The sequence below is a fragment of the Myotis nattereri genome (genome assembly GCF_964212035.1).
Source record: "Myotis nattereri genome assembly, chromosome: 5".
In the NCBI taxonomy this organism is placed as follows: Eukaryota; Metazoa; Chordata; class Mammalia; order Chiroptera; family Vespertilionidae; genus Myotis; species Myotis nattereri.
The window spans coordinates 48,321,092-48,340,593 of NC_138080.1; the positions used below are offsets into that span (position 1 = coordinate 48,321,092).

At 36.7% G+C, this 19,502-nt stretch overlaps 1 protein-coding gene across 2 annotated transcripts in view; it reads right to left on the reverse strand.

Moving 5' to 3' along the window:
• FSTL5 (follistatin like 5) overlaps nucleotides 1-19,502 on the reverse strand; it is a 594,131-nt gene that overhangs the window by 149,220 nt on the left and 425,409 nt on the right. For both annotated transcript variants that reach the window (XM_081091744.1, XM_081091745.1), the window contains exon 8: nucleotides 7,285-7,405. In XM_081091744.1, the coding sequence (XP_080947870.1) occupies nucleotides 7,285-7,405 (121 nt within the window). The remainder of the gene's footprint in view (nucleotides 1-7,284; nucleotides 7,406-19,502) is intronic.

Below are 19,502 nucleotides of genomic sequence, written 5' to 3' on the forward strand. Positions count from 1 at the left end.
ATAAACTTAGTTTCAGGTCAAAAGAGAAAAAAGCTGGAGAATAGGAGGAAGGAACACATTCTCCCACTCCTCATGTTTCTAGCCAATACAACTGTTTGAGCAGTAGTTCTCAAACATTACAGACAAAATCATCAGGAGGGTTTGTTACTCTACCTCATGCCCAGAGCCTCTGATTCCATAGGGGTGGTGCATCCTGTCCTGATAATTTGCATTTCAAACAACTTGCTGATGCTGGCTGCCCAAGAACCACAGGTGGAGAATCACTGAGACAGAGTAATCCTCAAGGCGTCCCTCACTCCCATCCTTTAATAACTCACAGTGGGAGGAGGAGTGAGAAGGACAAAGGAAGGCTCTCACTTCCTGCTTTCTGGATCTTACTGTTTGCAGGGAGGTTTTATCCTCGCCCCCACTTTGGCCAAACAGAAAGCTTGGCAGGGTTAGTAGGGCAGGCGGCCTATGAAAGGATAAGAAAATTCCATTCTATGAGGCAAAGGAAGCTGCCCATTATTACCTTACATTTAAGACACTTTCTAACTTTAAAGGAGGAAAATAGGGATGTTCTATATAGGCATCCTAGAAAACCAGCAATGTTGTATAGAAATTTCTGAAATGAATAGAAAAAAAATACACTTGATATTATGTGTGAGGTCTTAAACAATATGAAGGAGAAATAGGTCCATTGTGAATATGGACAAGCTTTCTGCCCAGAGGGTGGTGTAAACACTGAACATTTCAAACATTCTGTATCATAAGCTGAAGATCTAAAGGCAATTTACTTTATGTAAAAAGAAAAAGAAAAGCATGAAATGAATTCTACTGGTAGAGTCAAGCACCTTTGATATGTACATAATATTTCTTCTGACAAGGACACAGAAGCATTCTCATATTTCAATGATCTAATTTTGCATTGTTTGAGAAAAATCAGGGTGTTTGATAGATTTTTATTTGACTTTCACCCTGGGATATTTAAATAGACTTTGCACTTCAAAAACACTTTTTCACAAATTCCATTAACTTGTATTTTCAGAGCTTTTTATGGTAGTCAATGATATGTTTTATTTTTATTACTAATTGACAAATTGTTAAGATAAATATGTTAAATTCCCTATGAAAATCTAATTTTCTAAAGGTCTTTTTAACCTTTTCTGAATAGTGGATGGAGAATGGAAAATGAATTAAACTAGTTTTAGAGATTTATTAGGTCCATAAATGTGCAATTTGCCTATCTAATTTGCATTTTCTTTATATTTTTCCATTGTAAAAGTTCATTCTTAAGTATTCCTTTTTGATTGAACTACAGCAGTATTCTGAGTGATCTCAAGTTTACTATACTTATTTATACACAAAAACAAATGATTGAAGTTATGTCAAATATAAAACAACTTAAACCAAAAGGAAAGAGAAACAAACACACATACAAAAGAAGGGAGAAATGGCTTGTTTAGCAAATTTCTTATAAGGCTTCTATTTTGTAGGTAATCCTACTATTTCAAAATATTTTATTAGAAAGTGTTATGTTAAAGAGAAAAACCACAGGCCCAAAATGGTGTCACCGGTGCTACCGTGAAAGCCCATGATACCAAACCTAGATTTAATACCTGTTCTAATTGCAGTTTCAACCTCTCTTAATCAGTCAGTCTAAAAGCTTTTGGTTAAGCATCATTAAAGTAATCTGTCAGGTGAACCCTCACCATCCCCATAGAAGGAAGAGGCAATCTGAATAATAAAAACCCTTCCCATTCTCTTCCCCCCAAAGTAAAGATGTCCTGTAAAAAAAAACACACTGTAGCAAAAAGTTCCTGTTATTTGGGGCCGCTGTTATAGAAGTTAAAGGCAATCTCTCATTGATACACAATATGTTTTTACAGTTTCTTGGCCCTTCAAATAGGTTTAAATATTAAAGATGCTTCCTAAAATGCACTTATTATCTTCCCTCATTGATAAAAATGCATCAGAACAAGTTTGTAATCAATTATGTTTCAATTTGATGAATTAGTGTTATTTTATACTTCATTTCTCCTTTTTAGCTAAAGCCAGACTGGCAAGTTAGATTTAGAACTGCTGAGCTGCCTAAACATTTATCAAAACTTTATGGTCCATATATTTTTTTATATAGACTTAATCTAATTTAAAGTAGTTCTGATAAACAGAAATTGTCAGATGCCTTAAGAAAATGCCTTGAGTGAAGTTATTGCTTTTTTTTCCTCCCTTTAACCCGTTCTATTATTACCTTACCAATTTGGAAACTATAATCATTTTTCACTTCATTTCACATTTCTCATGGTCTTACTTCTTCCCTTAACCTACCACTAATTCTATGGCCTGTTATTATAATCATTCTTTTATAAATTGATTAACTTTCTTTTCTATGTCTCTCTCTCAATTGCCTGACAAAATAAAATGCTGATTAAATCCAAATCACTTTTTTTATCTGATTGGAAATTCACAGCCAACACAGCTGAATAAAAACATATGAATATAGTATATATTCTCCAGAACTCCCAAAGATAAGCCCAACACAACAACTACATACAGTGGGGCCTTAACTTACGAGTGTCCCGACTAATGAGTTTTTTGAGATACCAGCTGTCTTTCGGCTGATTTTTTGCATTGAGTTGATAGAGTAATTTGAGTTAACCAGCTACTTAACGAGCTCGGTCTCAGAACGAATTAAACTCGTAAGTCAAGGCCCCACTGTACTGCTTATTTCCATCACTATCCTGTCCTGCAAGGTAAGTACCCTATATAGTAAAGAGCTCATATGCTAATTACACCAAAAAGCAGAACAACTGTCCGGATGACCTTCCAGACGAAGCCAGGGCCGCGAGGGCCAAGCTCCTTGCACGAATTTCATGCAGCGGGCCTGTAGTTTTATATAATTACCCTTTCACAAACCACTAATGTTCTCATAAATTCCTCATTTTCAATAGTTGGTATTCCTCACTGCACTGAAAAAAACCCAAGCAATGTAAAGAGGATTTCCACATGCTCCCACCCTGAGGGCTTGTTCCCAGTCTGTCTTGCTCACTGTTTTAATAGATTAACTATTCATTTTCCAAACACCAATCCTTCCATTGGTATAACTATGTTATATCAACTCTTTAAGGACTCAACTACTGCAATTATCCCCTTTTCTCTTAAATGAGTTGCTTTTCATTTTATGTAATGTGCATAAACTCCATTTGTTAAATATGACCTTTTCTCCTTTCTTTCCTTTTGATTAAAACTGGCCACATCCAGCACCCTGACTCACCACCTGCCTCCTTCTCCCTTGTACAGCCACCCCTTAATCAGCAAGCCCTCAGGACAAAGAGGTTCTGGTTGGCATCAAATAATTTTGGGAACAAAGTCTTGGGTCTGTTGACTCCAGAGGAAGAGTTTCAGTCAAACTAGAGATGACAACTAGGCTTCAGTTGTGCTTTATTGTTTTTTGAATTTTGAATTTTATTTTTTACTTCTTTATTGTTTAAAGTATTACGTAAGTTCCCTTTCCCCACCCCCCACTGTCTTCTCTGGCCACAGAAAAGCAGACAACCAGACGAAGCAACATCATAATTGAAGTCAATCAGGACCAGATGCACTGATCGGCTATCCCCTACCCTAGAACTGACCAATCAGTAGAGACCCAGCCCTGACCATGACTCTAACTCCCTTAATCACTATGATTAATGGTTTCTCCCCTATATAACCCACAACCTTAAAGCTATCAGGGAGCCAGGTCTTTGTGCATTAGCTCACCTGTATCTCAGGGCAGGGACCACTTCCTAAAAATATACCCTTATTCTCTTTGCTGCAAGCTCCTGTTCGAGTCTTTTGATGCACACATGCAAAAGGATTAGTCCAGTAACATTTACTGGATTTTATGATGGGATTTACCGCAGCATAAAAAATGATCACATCTGTAAAACTCCCTCTTTTGGCTTTACATCATTCTCCAGCTACTGCAGGGCTCTCTCTCTCTCTCTCTCTCTTTCTTCACCTTCAACTAATGTTCAGTAATGATAATATGATTGTTCCTCTTTCCAAATCCTATCCTTCAACGTTTATACCAAAGATTTTGAAGTAGATTACATGTAGTAGGAGATAACAGAAGAGACTGGTTTTACTCCCAAGTTCAGGGATCTTTGTTCCTGGAAAAGGGAAAGCATTTGTGCTCAGCCTAGGCAATCACTTCTAAAGTAGTAATTCCTCTCTCTTCTGCAGTTTTGTTCCTGCAGTTTCAGTTACCTGCAGTCAACTGAGGTCTAAAAATACAAAAATAAAAATGCAAAATAAGCCACTCATAAATTTTAAATTGCACATAATTCTAAGTAGCTTGATGAAAAATCCAGCAGTCTCAGTACACCTGCTCAGAACATAAATCATCTCTTTGTCCAGATCTCCACACTGTATACCTTCCCTGACCATTACTCACTCAGTAGCTGTCTTGATTATCAGATCAACTGTCATGGTATCAAAGTGCTTGTGGTCAAATAACACTTATTTTACTTAATAATGGCCCCAAAGCACAAGAGTAATGATGTTGGCAATTCGGATATGCCAAAGAGAAGCTGGAAGCTCCTCCATGAAGTAAAAAGGTAAAAGTTCTCAATTTAATAAAAAAATAATTGTATGCTGAGGTTGCTAAAATTTAGAGTAATCCAGTATCTTCTATCTGTAAATTGTGAAGACAAAAGAAAATCCTTCTCATTTTGCTCATAACTCAAAGTGCAAAAGTTATAGCCACAGTGCACAATAAGTGCTTAATTAAGATGGGAAAGGCATTAATTATGTGCTAATTATGTGCGTAGAAAATGTGAATAGAAAACATGTTCCTAAGATCTAGAACAAACTCTCCAAAATGTCATCTGGAATAAAAAAGACCCCGAATAGCCACAGCAATCCTGAGAAAGAAGAAGAAATATCAAGCTATATTACCAAGCCACAGTTCTCAAAACTGCCTGATACTGGCACAAGAACAGACATATAGACCAATGGAACAGAACAGAGAACCCAGAAACCAACCCAAGCCATTATGCTCAATTAATATTTGACAAAGGAGGCAAGAGCATACAATGGAGTCAAGACAGTCTCTTCAATAAATGGTGCTGGGAAATTTGGTCAGATACATGCAAAAAAATGAAACTAGACCACCAACTTATACCATACACAAAAATAAACTCAAAATGGATAAAGGACTTAAATGTAAGACAGGAAACCATAAAAATCCTACAAGACTTCATAGGCGCAAAATAGTAGACATATGTCATAGCAATATCTTTATAGCTCCTAGGGAAATGGAGACTAAGGAGAAAGTAAACAAAAGGGACTAAATCAAAATAAAAAGCTTCTGCACAGCAAAAGAAACCATCAACAAAACAACAAGAAAGCCCACTGCATGGGAGAATATATTTGCCAATGATGTTTCTGATAAGGGTTTAATCTTCAAAATTTACAGAGAACTCATATAATTTAACAAAAGGAAGATAAATGATGCATTCAAAAAATGGGCAAAGGACCTAAATAGATACTTTCAAAAGAGGACCTACAGAAGGCCCAGAGACATATAAAATGAAACAAGCTCAAAGTCACTAATCATCTGAGAGATGCAAATCAAAACAACAATGAGGTACCATCTCACACCTGTCAGAATGGCTATCATCAACAAATCAACAAACAACAAGTGCTGACAAGGATGTGGAGAAAAAGGAACTCTCCTGCACTGCTGGTGGGAATGCAGACTGGTGCAGCCACTGTGGAAGACAGTATGGAGAAAAAGTTAAAAGTGGAACTCTCATTTGACCCAGTAATCTTACTCCTAGGACTATATCCCAAGAAACCAGAAACTCCAATCAGAAAGGATATACGCAACCCCTATGTTCATAGCAGCACAATTTACAATAGCTAAGATTTAAAAACAGCCTAAGTGCCCATCAGCAGATGAGTGGATTAAAATACCCTGGTACATCTACACAATGGAATACTATGCTGCTATAAAAAAGAAGGAACTTTTACCATTTGCAACAACATGGATGGAACTGGAGAGCATTATGCTAAGTGACATAAGCCAGTAGGATAAAGATAAATATCACATGATCTCCCTCATATGTGGGATATAATTATCAATATAATTTGATAAACAAGAATGGATCCAGAGACAAATGGTGGGGGGGTGGGGCGGGAGGGGGTTAGAGAGCAACCAAAGGACTTGTATGCATGCATATTAGCATAACCAATGGACACAGACACTGGGGAGGGGGGGCTTTCCTGGGGTGGGAATGGCTGGGGGGCTGGGGTCAACTGGGGGAAAAGGAGGCATATGTAAACACTGAGCCTATACAAAGACTTCAACAAGGGAAACCCTGAAACAAGTGACCGTACTCACATAACTTTTATTATAGTATATTATTATAATTGTTCTATTTTATTATTAGTTACTATTGTTAAGCTCTTACTGTGCCTAATTTATAAATCAAACTATAACATAGGTATGTATAGGAAACAACATAGTATATATAGGGTTCAGTACTATCTGTGCTTTCAGGCACCCAATGGGGGTCTATTCTCTGCAGATAAAGGGAGACTAATGTATTGAATTTCTCTTAATTAATTCATACTATTAAGACTGATAGTTGGGAAGAGAGAGCTCTGAGACATCATTATTCCTTTATTAGGAGCCAAGGGAGTTTCTGCCTTCATTTTATAAATCACAAGTTTAATTAAAATATAATTTTATTAGTATAAAAATGAATCAGTGTGTATTAATCAAATATGCAATCATATATCACCAATTCAACTAAATAACTAAAATTTGAATTAAGTCAAAAGAAAACAAAGCTTTCTTTTGAATTACAAGAATGATATCAGCTTACTTGGCGAATATTCATAGTCATCAAATTAACCATTCAGAGTATAAAATTTGCTATAGATAATAACAGTTTTCTATATCATTAATAAGATAAATGAAATAGATGATCTGATTACATTTTTAAATGTTTCTTTTTTCAGTTTCTAAAATTTATATGGTTGCTTATTTGTTGATATTCTTAAACTTAAAAGGTAATTTCAATTTTCTTTGCTTTAATTTTTTAGTTAGAATGAGATACTTTACAATGATTCCTGATGAGAAAAGTGGTACAGCTTACAATATTTATTCAACTCAAACACATTTTTTAATTGAAAAAAAGGTTTGCATTAACAGTAAGTCCAAAGACTTAAAAATGAAGCCTTACCTTCCCAGGCCACTACAATACTCTGAATATCTAGCAGCGCAAAAAGTAATTATAGCAATACCACAATTCTTACCATTCACTTGAAAGATGTGAGTCTGATAGACTTGTTCATAGCCATCTGCATAGCAGGTGTAATTGCCCATGTGAGTTGTGGTAACCTTAGTAATATACAAGGATCCATCATCTCCAAAGTCCTATAGGAAAAAAAGTAAAATTTAAAAATGACCTGTTTGTATTTAATATATTTTTAAACAATTTTAGAAAGTGTACTCAGGAGCAAAGTAAATAGAGTAAAATATTGTTTTAAATTATCAAAATAATCATTGTAAGTCCTATAAAGTTGGGAGACTAGTAATTACCACTTTTGTAAGACATGTTTTGTTTAAAATGTATAATCTCACTCATAAATATAGCTTTTTAGTATTTATATGAAGTATATGAGTTTATATGTAAACTAACTCAATTTCCACATATTTTTTTCTAATCCAGTTTACATTTTCAATGAATAAAGATATACTATGTTTTTTTTTAGTTGTAGCTAAAACAAGAGATCTTAATTACATTATTCACACTTGTAATTGTTCCTTTTGTTTTATATCCTTTAATTATATGTTTATACAGAAAAAAAATTAAACAGGGTGGTCATAGATAAAATTTATAGCTATATTGATAGAACAGGATTTTTTAAAACTCAAAAACAATCAATATATTAGAAAACATTTACCATAATATTTCAAAGCTATTGGAGCAATTGCATAAACACTTTGGAAGAAAAAAAGGAAAAAAAATCTCACTTATTTGTCAAAATAAAATCTAAAAAACAACTTTGGAACAGTAAAGACCGGAAAGTGTTTTCTTCCATGAAAACAATGGATAGATTGGCAAATTTGTTAAAACCAACTTTTTTAAAACTCTGGAAATAGGCAAAAGCTCACACCATTCCACAGACCACAAATTGTAGTAATCACTTCACAATATATGTGAATCAAACCATGCATATATGTATGTATATATGTCAATTATTTCTAAAACCAAAACAAAACGAAACAAAAAACCTGGTGAAAAAAAAGCGGCTGAATCTCCATAAATGATGGGAGTTGTGTCATCCCTCTCTCCTCAGCTGCTTTGGAAGTCTTGACCCACCAGCTTCTTAACTCATCATCCCAGCAAACACCTGAGGGCTGAGAACAAGTTTAGAACTTCTCTGTGACCTCATCTGGTTAAAGGCCTCTACTCATAAGCCTTTATTAAAAACAAAAACAAAAACAAAAACAAAACAAAACAAAACAAAAAAAACACACACACACAAAAATCAGCTGTTTAACATGGAGCTACTTACTAGTTGTGGATAACAATAGGCACCACCACAACATAAATGTAAAAGAAAAAAACCAATGGGATGTCCACAAGGAGATTTAAAAAGATCTGTGTATTCCTGGGAAGACCAGAAAAATGTTCAGGGTTGTATCCATGACCAGAATCCCTAACCCCTCATCTCTGACTGACCTTAGTGAAGACTAACGCAGACTTGTAAATGCTTGTAGGAGTATTCAACACATGTCAATAAACGGAAGTAGAGCACCTCAGCAAAGTCTGGAGGATTTACTGATTCAAGGTATTTAAATAAATCTCTGTCTGATCGTTAGCTCACCACTAAGACAACTGAGCAAAGATTTCTATGACCACGTGCAGCAAACTAAAGAAAAATAGACCAATTATACTTCATCAAAATTAGAAACTTTTGCTCCCCAAAGAACACTATCATGAAACTAACTAAATAAATAAATAAATATAAAAACTACTGCATAAAATGGGAGAATTCTCAAATTATCTGTCTCATATGGTTCTTGTATCCAGAATATATAATGAACCATGAAATTAAACACATAAATAATCCTATTAAAAAAATGGGTAAAGGATTTGAACAGCTATCTCTCAAAAATGATTTACAATGGACAATTTGCAATGGGCAATATAAGCATATAGAAGGGTGTTCAGCACCATTAGTCATTAGGGAAATGCAAATAAAAATCACTATGAGATACTAGTTTACATCTTCTAGACTGGCAAACAAAACAAAACAAACAAACAAACAAAACCCTGACAATACAATTGTGTGAGAGCATTTGGAAAAACTGGAATCTTCAAATTTTGTTGGGTAGGAATATTAAATGGTACACCTCCTTTGGATAATAGCTTGGCAGTTCCTTAAAGAGTTAAACAAAGGGTCATCATGTCTCTAACAGTTTAATGCCTAGGCATACACCAAAAAACGCACCAAAGGGTCACGATTTTGATTCCCAGTCAAGGGCATGTACCTGGGTTCCAGGCACATGAAGGAGGCAACCAATCAATGTAACTCCTCTCCCTCTCTCTCTCTCTCTCTCTCTCTCTCTCTCTCTCTCTCTTTCCCTTCCTCCCTCCCTCCCTTCCACTCTCTTTAAGAAGCAATGGAAAAAAAATATCCTCAGATGAGGATTAACAACAGCAAAAAACACACAAAAAATATTTCTACACACCAATTATACACAGATATTCAGTCTCATTAACTTATAATAATCAAAAAGTAAAAACCATTCAATACCTATCAATTGATGAATAGATATACACATAGTGGCATATTTATATACAATATTATTTGTCAATAAAGGGATAAAGTTCTGATATATCTTACAGCATGAATAACCCAGTCCCATAGAGACAGAAAATAAATTAATGTTTACCAGTAGAGAGAGGAATGGGAGATGGAAAATGACTGCTAAAAGATATAGAATACTTTTTGGAATGATGGAAATGTTCTAAACTTGATAGCCGATGGCTGCAAAATTTTGTGACTATACTAAAACCACTAAATTGTACATTTTAAAGGGATTAATTTATAGTATCAGAATCATATTTCAATAAAGTTGTAATCAACATAACTTATGCATAAAATACTTAAATATAAAAAATAAATATGCTAGAATAAACTTACGATTTTGGCTAATGAAATATATATTGCTATAGAGAAGTTAAAAATCAAGAAAGAAGTATCAATATGTTTATATAAAAATACTTCTGTATTACAAAACACTGTAAGCATTAAAAGGAAGATAACAGATTATCTATGCAAAATATTTTTTAAATGTAATGCATTTTGATCCTTATTTATACAGCGGTTATTGTATGCCAGATACCGCTCTAAGCAATTCATAAATAATGACATATTTGAGCCATATATCAACCCCATATGAAGAGAATCTCCTGCCCTAGCTGGTTTGACTCAGTGGATAGAGCATCAGCCCATGGACTGAAGGGTCCTGGGTTTGATTTCGGTTAAGGGCATGTACCTTGGTTGTAGGCTCAATCCCAGCCCAGGTTAGGGTGCATTCAGGAGGCAACTAATTGATGTGTCTCTCTCACATGGATGTTTTTCTCTCTGTGACTCCCTCCTACCTTTCAACTCTCTCTAAATATTAATGGAAAAATATCTTTGGGTGAGAATTAACAATAACAACAACAAAAAGAGAATCTCCTATAATGTTCCCACATTATAGAGGGGGATAATAAGATGTAAAATATTCTCCTTGGTTTCACTTGACCTCCAATTAGTAGAGCTAGGATTTGAACCCAGGTAGGCTTACTCCAGAGCCTGTGCTGTAAATCCCTACACTATGCAGCCTTCCTTCTCAATCATAGACTGAGCTAGGAATAAAGCCAGGAAAAGGGAACAAAGAAGAAAGTCAAGACAAACATCTATGACAAAGTCAGATACAATGGTAGATCTGAAGAAAAGAACCTAGAAATTATAGTGAGAGTACATGTGGAAAAGGAAGAGGGAAAGCTGGATCAATTTCCTAAGATCTAAAAACAATAGCATCTTACAATATAAATCAACAACTGCATCTCTTCCCTTTCTCAGAGGCAGAGAATGAAGATGAATGTGAGGCTGCTGTAGCACTCAGTCTTCAAATGTAATTAGAAAATTTTAATATATTTTATTACAAATATTATTAAAGGCGGGCTTTTTCCATATATTTGGTAACTACTAAGATTTATCCTCTAAGAATTATTTGTTTATTTTCTCTTTCACCTTTTGAGCTTACCATTTTTTATGTTGATTCCCCTATTTTTTTTTTAATGTATTGCTCTTCTTTTCACTTTTTGTGGAATATTTTTGGTTTGGATTTTTTTTTTATTCCTCATACCAACTTTATAATTAGAAAGCCCTTTTTGTTCTGATTTAATGTAAATATCTCCCAACATTGTCTTCTCATTGCCTTATATTTGTAAAAATTATATCTAATCTTTTAATATTTTCTTTACATATATATATATTTAAATGAACACTTTTTTTTTCTAAACTATAATTAACTGTGTCAGTGTCTTTTGGTCAAGAAAACATTTTTGCCTCATTTGTGATGTTTTATCCTGTATCTTCAAAATATAACTTACTGATATTCCCATAACAGTGTTCCAAAAGTATACTTATATGTTTCTAACTTTAGCATATTCATAGCATGTGCATTTCTGTTAAAAATAGCTTTCCTCTGATTTATACTCACTACAGGTTGATTGCAATCAAAAAAATTACTAGGGGCTATTAAACCTGGGTCCAAAAATAAGGAAAATGTTCTTGCAGGGAGGAGAGAAAGAAATAGGGAGAGAGAAGGGGTGAGGAAAGAAGAATAAGAATAAAATATGGAATTAGAGGAGAAAGAGAAGCAGAAGTAGAACGAGAACAAGAAGAAAAAGAAGAGAAGGAGGAGGAGAAGAAGAGGTTTGAGGAAGAGGAAGGGGGAAGAAACAGGAGAGTCTAAGAAAGAGGAGAAAGGGCAGGAGGGAAGGGGAACCGTACTGTATGCTGTGGCCATCACATTATCCATTGAAGAATTATATTTCCTTAATTACTATCAAATAAAATTTCCCAAGATCATTTTATATAAGATTATTCATACCACATTCCTATAGCTCCCATGGGAAACTTTCTTGCAGTTACAAAAAACCTCAAGACCTGCACAATAGGAGAGTATCTGGAGCTTGAAAACTAAACCAGGAAGTTACTGTGTAATACAAATGTGTGATAAAACTCCCTGCATTACCACAGGCTACTATTAAAAACACTGCTAATAGGACAGAGCACTTAGTCTAGAGAATGGAAATGCCAAACAGAAAGACCAGAGCTGAGCCTCCAGTTGGCACTAAGGCAAATCGTTGATATGTAGTAGGGTATAATATTGGAAAGCCAAACTTCCATGGAAATCAATTCCAAGTGACTAGAGTTAAACATATTTTGAGATGCCTGGAGGGTGTGCCTCAGTAGTTGAGCTTTGGCCTATGAACCAGGAAGTCACAATTCGATTCCCAGTCAGGGCATGTGCCCAGGTTGTGGGTTGGATCTCCAGTGTGGGGTGTGCAGGAGGTAGCCCATCAATGATTCTCTCTCATCATTGATGTTTCTATATCCCTCTCTTTCCCTCTCTGAAATCAATAAAAATGTATTTTAAAAAATGTTTTGAGAAAGATTATGAGCCAAAAATAATTATGGATTGCTTAAAATATACAGTAAGATATCCAGTATGCACAGGGTAGACAAGCACACAAGACATGCATACAGAAGACAGACTAATACCAAGAAAAACAAATCATGGTCAGAACAGAGATCAATCCCTTCACTGGACAAGAATAATTGGAAAGAATTGTAAAAACCAAAGTATATCTAATATTTGTAATTATATTCATATTGATATGCTCCAAACTGTAAGTAGGTCTTTTAAAGTAGATTTTCAAAAAAAACCCTTTTTAAATCTTCATAAAATCTGAAATAAACATGTGTTGTTCTAGATAGCTACCTAGAAAGCATGGTTCTTCCCTATTTACTATAATAAAGATACTTCACTCAATGATGTGAAAATTATCCAAGAACATAACCTTGAGAATGTTTAAACACCCAATGATGTGAAAATTATCCAAGGATATAACCTTGAGAAAAGTTAAAAAGTATCTTATTGCAATGTGTTATTCTGCAACATGAAATCCATTTAACTTAGAATATTCTCTAAATTAGCATATAGGTGAACTATCCTAATCGATGTATCTTTATTCATGTTTTTTCCTCTTCTAAATGGAAAAAAAATATCTTCCACATTCATTTTATTTCAATATACAACTTCATAATCACCTTTTCAGGCAGCTTTTTTGAATAAGCAAGACTAATATTCCCTCACCACTTTGAATAAAGCATGGATCTTTTTGCTACACTTAAAATAAAACCCAATAAATATTTATGGAACACTTAAGTATGCCAAATACTGTGCTAAATAATTTAAATAAATTATCAAATTTCATCCTTAAAATGGCTTCTTCAAAATGCACTACTATTAGTCCCATTTTATATATCAGAAAACTGAAATAAGCTGGTTTTAAGTTTCAAGTCACCAACTGCTATGGTCTGAATGTGTCTCCTCCCCAATTCATCTGTTGAAATCCCAGGGCCCAATGTGATGGTATTAGGAGGTGAGGCCTTTGGGGGTGATTAGGTCATGAGTGTGGAGCCATCATAAATGGGATTAATGTTCCTTTCATTGAAACCCCACAGAGATCCCTTGCCCTTTTCACCATTGAGGACAAAGGAAGAAGGCACCAGCTATAAACCAGGAAGAGGGCTATCACCAGAACATTAATGTGCTGGCATCGTGATCTTGGACTTCTCAGCCTTAGAAGTGTGAGAAATACATTTCTGCTGTTCATGCTACCCAGTCTGCAGTATTTTGTTATAGCAACCCAACAGACTAAGACACCAACCAAAGCAAGGGTCTAAGATTAACATCCAAAGGATCAGACTGTAGAATTGGGGTTACGCTTGTTATTATATAACTAGAGGCCTGGTACACAAAATTCATGCACAAGGGTGTGGGGGGCGGCTTAGCCTGGCCTGCACTCTCTTACAGTCTGGGACCCCGCACTCCTAACTACCCATCTGCTTGCTCCTTACCGCTTGGATCACTGTTCCTCAGCGCTGCAGCAGAGGCGGGAGAGGCTCTCGCCACCACCGCTACGTTCACTAGCCGTGAGCCCGACTTCTGGCTGATTAGCACTCCCCCTGTGGGAGCACACTGACCACGAGGGGGCAGCTCCTGCATTGAGCTTCTGCCCCCTGGTGGTCAATGTGCATCATAGTGACTAGTTGTTCTGGTCGTTCCACTGTAATGGCCACTTAGGCTTTTATTATATAGATTATAAAGATGGAACTACCTGACAGTCAATGTGCCCCCCTGAGGAGTCCCGGATGGCAAGAGGGTACAGGCCAGGCCAAGGGACCTTACTGGTGCAAAATCAAGGCTGGGGAGGGATGCAGGAGGTTGGCCAGCTAGGGAGGGACTTAGGGAGGGCTGCAAGGCATGTCCAAACCAACTCATTCAGTCCTCATCAGCTGGACCCCAGCAGCAAGCTAACCTACTGGTCAGAGCGTCTGCCCCCTGGTGGTCAGTGCACATCATAGTGACTGGTTGACTGGTCAACTATCTGTCCCCTGGTGGTCAGTGCACAGTTGAGCGGCCTTAGCTTATCATTAGCATATTACACTTTGATTGGTTGAATGGTTGACCAAATGACTAAACAGTTAGCATATTAGGCTTTTATTATATAAGATTCTTAATACATCTTCCTTGTCCCAGGTTCTTTATTACTTTAGCCATACCTCAAAATTACCAGTGCTTTTTTTTTTAATATAGATACATCAGTCCTACTCCTTATCTTCATTTTGATTCAGCATTTCTAATTGTTTAATAGTTCATTTCAGCATCTAAATCAAATGTGCAATTTTGATGCTCAACCATGGTTGAGAGTTATGGCCTTAGAACAGACACTCCTGAATTCAGGGATCAAGTCTTTTACTTATTCTGAACTCTCATTACACCTTTATAATCTTGCTGCCAATACACTCCATAAATATTTCTTGCCCAATTAAATCTTTATGAGCTCCTACACCATTAAAAAGTTGCCTCAAGGCAGTGATGTCTGGAAAGTCCACAGAAAACTTAAAATCATTTATTTTGTTGAGTCAATTGCTTATATTCTCTTTGAGGCAGTTCAGTGAGGAACTATGGGGGGGAAATCTGTAGCACATTTCTACATTTTGAAAATGTATGGCTACTATTGACTATAACTAATTGCAAAAGAGTAATAATCAAAACATTTAACAACCTATATTTGATGAGCATTGATCAATCAGAGTACACAAGGCAGTAAACATCAGTTATGATTATACTAGAAAACAACAGCTGAATTCATGTCAGTATTTAACCACAAGAATTTATCCCAAATCAGAATGATAGGTTCTGTCTATTAGAAAAGGCAATTTTTAAATTTAAGTTTACTTTTCTACTTCATATTATGTTCCTCCTCATTGTTCTAAATTCCATGGCACCAGTATTACTATACTTTAAATGAGGTTTTCTGTGTAGTATATTTTTTCATATGCGCTGAAAATTCCTTTCTCGTTTCGAATATGCTAGTTTGATTTTAATTTGTAAAAGCTATTTTCCTAGCTTTTTATGTGTAAAGAATATATCTTCATAAAATAGCAATAAAAGTAACTTTTCATCATGAGGTTATAGCACTTTCATCAATTTCAATATGTAGATGATTGAAATTGATGAAAGTACAATAATCTCATGATTTATGTGATTTTCTAAAAATTACAGAAGCTTCTCACTATATAATTAAGTAATATAAATTTAATTTAGTTAAACATATTCTTTTACAAGCCATTTTTCCTAAAGTAAACCATTTCATATATTAAAAAACACACACAATAAAACAGTAAACTTATATGGACTAAAATTATTATTTCAAATTGATAAGCAAACCAAATCTCAAGCAACTGTTTTCTTTGGTAGGAAAACCAAAATCAAAAATGTTAAACTATGTGTAACAATATTATTTAATAGCATAGATAATCAAATTAATAATATTTAATTTCACTTAAAAAAAAAACCCTGGAAAGGTGTTCATTAATATAATAGTGAGTAATCAATTAAAAACCTATCAGTCTTTCTTACAGAACTAGTACTCAAAGTATATATACAGAATCGGATTTGCCATGAAGCTGATAGAGTTTTAAGTTTCAGAGCTCCTCATTTGTACAAGCCCTTTCCAAGTATCTGAAAGTAGCTTTGCAATGTGTATATGTGGTTTTATATTTGTGCAATACCTACAAATATATTTATAACCTTCTGTGATTTTTATTGTAATAAATACCCAATTTTTATCTAATTGTTATCTATAATTTGTATTCTATGTCTTAAAGCACCTTCAAATTGTAGGTGCTTTAAAACTTCAAGGTCCATATCACCTTGAACCACCTCTGACCATATGAATTATTTATATTTTGACAATACCATGCTTTATAGGCAAAGAAACAGAAGTCAGGAAGGTTAATTAACTTATCTATGAAGGCTATTAGGTTAATGATCCAACATTTAAAACTAGGTCATCTGGCTCCAGAGTCCATGTTCTGAAAGCCCATACTTTATAGATACTGGCATCAACATGAATAAATCCCCAAGCACAATGCCATCTATCTATCTATCTATCTATATCATATAACTCAATTTATATCATTAAAATACAGGAAAATATAAACTATATGCTGTAAGTATATGCACATTATACAATTTTACGATAAAAGTAAAAATAACAGCAAAGAATTGGTAAACATATAACTCATGGTAGCATTATATCGACAGAAGAAGGAGGATGTAGTAAAGAGGACCCTACCAGGGGCTTCAAATGTGTTGTCAATGCTATATTTTTTAAATAGTTATTAAGTCTATAGTTTTCAGTATTTATTTTAATTTAAATCATACTTATCTTATATACTAGGGGCCCGGTGCACAAAATTCGTGCACTGGGTGGGGGGGGGGGGAGAGTGTCCCTCAACCCAGCCTGCCCCCTCTCACATACTGGGAGCCCTCAGGCGTTGACCCCCATCACCCTCCGATCGCCTGATCGGCCCCTTGCCCAGGCCTGACGCCTCCACCAGAGGTGTCAGGCTTGGACAGGGGACCCCCATCTCCCCCCATTCACTGGCTCTGGCGCCCGCCCAGGCCTGAGGCCTCTGGCCCAGGAATCATGCCTGGGCAGGGGACCCCCATCTCCCTCTGATCGCTTGCTCCACCCCCCGCCCAAGCCTGACGCCTCTGACCCAGGCTTCAGGCCTGGGCAAGGGGACCATCATATCCCCCCAATCCCCGGCTCCGCCCCCCACCCAGGCCTGATGCCTCGGCCAGAGGAGTTGACCCTCATCACCCTCCAATCACCAATCACCGGATCGGCCCCTTGACCAGGCCGGACGACAGAGGTGTCAGGCCTGGACAGGGGACCCCCAGCTCCCCGCGGTTGCAGGCTCCGCCCCTGCCCAGGCCTAATGCCTCTGGCCTAGGCGTCCGGCCCAGGCAGCGGGGACCTGCAGTGGCAGCGGGGGGCACCGCGATCGTGGGCTTCGCTTTAGGCCCAGGCAAGGGACCCCTAGCTCCTGGGACTGCCAGCTTCGACCGTGCCCAGGTCCCATCGCTGGCTCCACCCCTACTTCCTGCTATCACTGGCCAGGGTGGCAAAGGTGCCTGATTCTCCGATCATGGCTGGGGGGCAGGGCAAAGGTGGCCCCAGGGCCGCCTTTGCCCTGCCTCCCAGCTCTTAGCTCCCCCCTGGGTTTCAGATCACTGTCAGTGGCAGGGGGCTTCTTCCTGCTTTCCCTTTCGACTCCCTGCATTGTGCCTACATATGCAAATTAGCCGCCATCTTGTTGGCAGTTAACTTGCATATAGTTAACTTGCATATAGTTAATTTGCATATAGCCCTGATTAGCCAATGAAAAAGGTATCACTGTACGCCAATTACCATTTTTCTCTTTTATTAGTGTAGATACCCTTGGGATGTGTAATAGTGAAATATAAAAGGCTAATTAAAAATTATAGTAGCTGGTTTAGCTCAGTGGATAGAGCGTCAGCCTGTGGACTAAAGGGTCCCAGGTTTGATTCTAGTTAAGAGCACATGGCTGGGTTGTAGGCTTGATCCCTAGTAGGAGATGTGCAGGAGGCAGCCAATCAATGATTCTCTCTCATCATTGATGTTTCTATATCTCTCTCCCTTTCCCTCATTCTCAGAAATCAATAAAGATATATTTTTAAAAAGTTATAGCACACCTTGCCTTGGCTGATGTGGTTCAGTGGTTAAAGTGTCAACCCACACATCATAGGGTCGTGGGTTCAATTTCCGGTCAAAGGCATGTGCTTGGGTTGCAGGTTCTATGCCCATCCATGTTGGGGAGTGTGTGGGAGGCAACCAATTGATGTGTCTCTCTCACATCTATGTTACTCTTCTCTCTATCTCTCTCCTTTCCTCTCCCTCAAACCCTCCTTCCCTTATACTTGCTCTAAAAAATCAATGGAAAAATATGCTCTGGTAAGTATTAACAGCAACAACAAAAATTAACTAGACCTTAAATCATGTATGTCAAAGTACATAGCTTCTAAGTTTATGTAGAAAATCCAAGTCTTTTTCTTATTACTCTAAATATTAGAATGGCACTTCTTAAAAATTTCATGAAGAAAATACCATTTAGATATTAAACTATATTTTGGAATATTTTGAGAATTTTGGAATATTAAGAGAATTAATCCTTATTTTGGTTACATCAAAAATATTAATAACATAATACCCAAAGATTCCTGGAATCCTGGTAATTTATAATCAATGAATTAATAATGTATATTACAGAATTCCGGCTCCATTTCAGGATACACTGATAGAAAGAGTGTCATACCCATGCAATCAAGAAGAAGTGGGGCAACCTGCAATATTATACTGATCTTGTGCCATCAGAATGATGGCTTCCAAGGGCAACCGATTAGGGTAAAATCTGAGGAAAGGTGGAGTCAGCCTCCACAAAGAGACAAGACAAGGGTATAGGCCAGCCGTGGGCAAACTACGGCCCGCGGGCTGGATCCGGCCCATTTGAAATGAATAAAACTATTGAAAAAAAAGACCGTACCCTTTATGTAATGATGTTTACTTTGAATTTATATTAGTTCACACAAACACTCCATCCATGCTTTTGTTCCAGCCCTCCGGTCCAGTTTAAGAACCCATTGTGGCCCTCGAGTCAAAAAGTTTGCCCACCCCTGGTATAGGCAATCACTATCTAGTATAGGCAGCAACTCAGCTAGACTAGTGAATTGGAAAAAAAGAAAAAAACAACAATAAAAAACAACAACTACGCTGCCATACAAACAAGTACAAAAAAAACCT